General features: G+C 39.8%; 1 protein-coding gene across 1 annotated transcript in view; it reads right to left on the bottom strand.

Annotated features, from left to right (window-relative positions):
• si:ch211-225h24.2 (uncharacterized) overlaps window positions 1-5684 on the bottom strand; it is a 17408-nt gene that overhangs the window by 6858 nt on the left and 4866 nt on the right. Inside the window, exon 2 of the mRNA XM_008312968.3 lies at window positions 2278-2781. Coding sequence (XP_008311190.1) covers window positions 2278-2364 — 87 coding nt within the window. The 5' untranslated portion in view covers window positions 2365-2781. The remainder of the gene's footprint in view (window positions 1-2277; window positions 2782-5684) is intronic.

Here is a 5684-nt window from a genome sequence, read left to right as displayed (position 1 = left end):
AAGGAAGGTTAAAGTTCAAGCCCAGCGACACCAGGATGAATAAGGTGAAAGAGTAATACCCAGAATGCCCCTGAGCAACTGCACAGTAGCAAACACATGACATTGTCCTCACTCTGGTCATGTCCCACACTGACTGTGCGTAACATTGTGTAAACGTTACAGAGATATGACAGAAATTGTGCCAGAGATAAAACTTTTCACAATTCCCTGTTTGGTCGCTTGCATGCGAAGTCACAACTGTGTGTTTTTTCTTCTCTCTTGCGCAATGTCATTACATTTGTTTGTTTTAGGAACCGGTAGTGATGCTTTGTCTTTCCATGCTCTGATTGGCCAATGGGTAGATTCCACAGAAAGGCTAATGTTGACATAATCAGCAACTTGATTCTCTACAGAGCCAGTTGGATGTGTTGGATTAGCTCAGTGGTGTTCTATTTGGATTCATGCCATGTTGGCTGATCTGGCTTCTTTGGCTGTAGTCTTTCCTTTTATTCGAATCAATTTCCAACTGTTCCACCTTCATATGGTTTGATAAATGGCCACCAACCCTAAGACCTCACTTAAACCTTAGACATTTCACTAAACCTCTGTGACTTCAGGGTTTCAATAAGAGGCTTCATTATTGTCTGTGCGGTGGTCAGGTAATCTCTGCTCATCGTTCTGACCTACAGCGAGATGATGTAGAAGTGCAGATGTCCAGACTGTTGTCATAACTTTCAGCCACGGCCTCCTCCAGGACTGCTGTTGTGTTTACAGCATTTCATGATCCCAAAACTGACCCCTGGATGTGCTTTACTGCCATGACAACTAGGAAAGAGCCCCCCTGCCCCACTCTTTAACTTTCCCAGGATTTCTGAGACAGCACTAGTGTCTTCAAGTCAGCTCTTATCAACACAAGTCTTCCTGATTTCCAGTGGGAACCAAAGCTGAGGTAAGGACCACATATGTTGATTCCCAGGGTGGGAGTTTAGAAGGGTCACCGAGATCCATCCAGGGGTCACAGATCTAGATCTCATTACAGCAGATGAGAAATAAAGAAGAGTGCGGTATCTGATCTGCCCTAGTGGTTACTGAGAGTACAGCATATATCTGCGGGCAACAAGCTCAGTGGGAAATGTAAATTTTGTTGCCAAAATTGTAGTTTATTTTTGTCATTTAAAAAAATATATTCTCACCATTATGTTTTGAGGAAATTTCCACTCTTCAAGTGATGTATTTTTATATAACTTCAGCTCCTGCTTAGCTAAATATTTTTAGCTATATTTGCTTTATTTTTGACCAACTTTAAGCTATTTCTGTGCTAGATTGCATACTCTTTTGTTTTATTTAAACCTGTAGCATTTTTATCTTTCCTTTTAAACAAGCAGTTCTAGCAAACGCATCACTTTGAATAAGAAAAAAAAACAATCGTATCCTCTTAAACCCCGAGCGATGGAACAGTTTAAAATGCTTTTATCAAACCCACCAACAGGAAGGTGATACCACATCATATTGAATCCATTTACATTGGATCTATAAGGAGAGGAGAGGCTCTTACAGCTCCAACACGCTGCTGCCTTCACTCCTCATCTGCTGGACTGTCAAATATCTGTAAGAGCAGGAGTCTGACGAGGAAACAGGAATCCTGACAAACAAAACACACATTTTACATTGGGTGCATATGTCTGTGTGTGTGTGTGTGTGTGTGTGTGTGTGTGTGTGTGTGTAGAGGGCGCATAGTGTGACAACCACCTTGACAGAATACAGCTGCTAGCAAGTGCTGATACAGAGACCTCACATACAGTGATCTGTTTCTACTCACCTGTTTCTACATAGCCGTGTGTGTGTGTGTGTGTGTCTCAGTTTCAAGTGTCGCAGACTGACAAGTTTTTTGTGAACACAACAAACAGTTTGACTGACACTGTGAAAACCAAGCCCTCCAGGATTCACTGACCAAGACAGTTTGGTCTGCTCTGACGGCCATGTGAGACAAAAGTAGTTCAAAATCACAATACTGGCCTGGAGTACACAACACCAGAAGTACCACCTATTTGACAAATATTTAATTCACAGATATTTGAGGAGATGTACTAAGTTATTTTTAAATTACACACGCACATACACATATATATGTATGTATATCAGTGTTTAATTACTTCCAGAGTACTTATGTACTAATAGATCTATGTCTAATAGATCTAATTGTTGTACAACTTTGTACCAGCATTACAACAAGGAGTAATATATATATATAAAGTATATAAAGTATATAAAGTGAGTGTAGAGTTTACCACAGTTTACCTTGTAGGTGTGATGATAGTGCCAGGACATGTCGTCTTCCTCTGACGTATAATCCACCAACACTTTACTCTTGCTTTTCTTGAACATATCTCCACGTCCGGGCGTCAGATGAACTGGGATCGAACTATTTTATCAGAGTAAACAGCCAAGCACCGACGGCTTGGTTCCTCCTCAGTCCGTCTTTCCTTCTTCTCTGGAGGTCACAGCGGCGCAGAGCTGAGACGCTGCTTGTGTGGATTTTTTTTTTCCTTTTCTTTTCTCCTCCGGCAGCAGCAAATCCTTAAATCTGTCCTGGATAAACAGCTTATTCCTTCATCCTCCAGCGGTGCCAGGAGCCGAGTGACTTTTTCTCAGAATGAAGTTCAACCCACCGGTGGTTTCGTCAGTGTGGCGTGTGTTTGGTGCCTTTCTACGCAGACCACCTGGACCTCGGAGCGTCGCTCCTCCCACATCCCCCTCACAGTTGCCATGGTAGGAGGAAAATGAAGCCACGTCCCTCTGAGTCTGTGGGTATTTGTTTAAAATATAAATATCACAATATTACAACATTTCCGACAAACAATCTGTAAAAGAAAAGAAAACAAACGCCTCTAAGGTATTATGCTATTGGTTTTGGCAAAGGTACTTCAATATTTTATACACATCATTGTTGTGCAGTATTAAAGTACACTAGCAGTAAATAATGGAATTAACGTTATCCAACACTTATATTGTTGGGTAACGTAATGTTTGCTGAATAAAACAGAAACTTTTTGCAGTTATTTCTGGACTAAGATGTTGTTATTTCTAATCAAAGGCTGAATTTAAACTTTCTCAGTCTAGACAATAAAACATTAAAATATATAATTATGTGTTGCATTGCAAAACTTAAGTATTAAATGCAAAGAACAAGGTACTTGAATGCATCATCCTCCCATTAGTTGTTGGTCTGAAAAAGAAAAATACACACGAGGTTTACACTTAGAAGTAAAAAAAAAGTTTCCTCGTTCAGTTAAAGTACACGTCTGTATTTGTAGTAACACGTGAATGAGTATCGAAGTACAGACCTACCAACAATGCAGTCACTCTTTTAATTCAGATACTGGAGAAACATTTAGTCGTCTGTCAACTGTCTGTACATTATATACAGCATTTATTTTAATATTCACACACTGCAGTACGACTGTGTGGAAATACAGATAGTACCTTCACTTGTATCTCATGAACTTCAGCCAAAACAAATATTCTGTGATAAAGTCCTGCCTTGTCCTGTGGTATTTGTTACTTTTATCTATACAGACAGATGATATTCACTCCACCGAAATAGTCCTGCATTAGCTCATCATTTATTTTTCATAACATATTCGTCTTTATACACAAACACACACACAGAGAACAGTGATGCCAGAGTGGACAAACACCACATCATGCCTTAGGGCTGACCTCTGAAAATAGCCACAGTTCAGCAGCAGTAAAGACCACTCACCTGATTCAAAGGACCTTAACGTTCCGTCAGTGTTCACATTGTCCTGAACAGGAAACATGTGCGTGCACATTTCTTTATGCATATTTAGCGTTAGGTTAATTTGTTAAAGAAATCAACCGTCACTACAATGCATAAATATAGGTAGTAGTACTGATGATGAAGTACTTCAAACTGTGTGTACACACATGTAATTCTGATGGTGTCAGCTCTTCATTAGTACCAGCTGACACAAGCCTTGAAGGCTGTTAGGAGATGTCCTTCACTCATCAATAGGCAGGTCACTGACCTTTGACACCTAGGGTCACAGTGGGTCTGTTTGTGTGAGTGCCCCCTTTTCTGGACATCCATTCCCATAGTATCTGATCAGTGGTTATTTACAGTCCAGGTAGCCGCGCTGGTCAACGTCTACATCCTGTTTCAAGTAGGACCCAAGCACCAGAGGAGCCAGACCAAACTGTCCCTCGAACCAAAGGTCTACAGAAGTTTTTAATAGGATTAGGGTATTTTATCCTGAGTATACAACTTTATATAAAAAATTAAAACAAATATATGTTGTTTTTGTTAGCTCATTAGGTCCTGATGTTTGTGTTGGCGTGTACTGTGTGTTTATTGAGTTTTCAGTATTATTGATCTGAGGCTGTTCTGATTATTTTAGAAAAATAGGTCACATTTCAAAATGTTCAAAACAGCCATGCAGGGACACAGCTGTGGCTGTGGACTTAAGAAAGTCACGCTGGGACACAGACGTACTGAAGGGGAAGGAAACGTTTTGTTTGTGCAGAAAGAAAAGATAATGAAACACAAACATCATAATTAAAACCACAATGTCTTCCAACATCACAGTTTGTGAGGTTTCAGAAAAAAATACACGTATGTAAAAAAACAAAAAACCAAAACTATAATATGTGACAAAGTCACTGTCCACATTGGATGTTTTGTTTGGCCTAAAATGACCAAAACCCAGATGATCGCACCATACCCTACAGTGACATTCACTTCACCTGACTTTATGTTTCAGAAATGAAAATAAAAAGTAACTGTAGGTTTAATTCTCTTCCCCCAAACAGTGATTTTCCTTCTCCATAAGTCTGTTATGGCAGCGCAGCAAAGATCAGGATCCAGAGATTTACCACAACACTGCAGCCTGGATTAACAGTTCAACACGTTCTCTTACACCAACCCGTGAAAACACAGCTGCTTGGCTAAGAACAGGAACAGGATTTATTTCACTGCAATTACAGATTGACTCTGAACCTTATATTTGTACAGAAGAACTTACAGGAAAAACCTCCAAGTAGTATTGTTATGAATACTTTCTACTTTTACTTCCTGCTATCAAACCATTTCAGGTTAGAACAGTAAGTACTTAATAGTGCTCTTTACCAAAACATTTTAAAGGTCAAAACATTTGAAGGGGTAGCTTTTGGTGCAGGAGCTTTAAAACAAGAAGTTTTTGTATATTATTATAAGTATTAGGCAAAACAAACAGAAGGAGATAGGTCTTTTTTTTCTTTTTACTTTCTGTCTTCCCCCGATAATTCTAGGCTTAAAGGGTCTGACACTTCACACTAAGCTGTGGTTACATCAGGATATTTAGTCAGGAATCGGACCAAAATAAAGCTGGTGTTCACACCAAGGTAATTTTCACTCACACCTCATTAACTTTACACAGCAGACCCTAAAATAGACCTGCTGTGACTTGGCATATCCACCTCCCAGTGTTTGTTAACAAGCTACTAAGCAACATCACACATCCTCACAGCTGCCGTTTCCCCTGTCACCCACTGAACAAGGTCGGAGCAGCAGACAATAACTAGAGTACTAAAGTCTTGAACGCATCAACACACACACACTACACCATTGGGTTATGAACAAAACGATAAGTCCGGTCATAGAATAAATGTATTCCAATGAGGTCGCTGTGAAACAATGCCAAGCTCTT

Source organism: Cynoglossus semilaevis, chromosome 7 (genome assembly GCF_000523025.1).
Source record: "Cynoglossus semilaevis isolate Cse_v1.0 chromosome 7, Cse_v1.0, whole genome shotgun sequence".
NCBI classification, from domain to species: Eukaryota; Metazoa; Chordata; class Actinopteri; order Pleuronectiformes; family Cynoglossidae; genus Cynoglossus; species Cynoglossus semilaevis.
The sequence above is the reverse complement of the archived record's forward strand: the minus strand, read 5'-3'. Positions and strand labels throughout refer to the sequence as shown.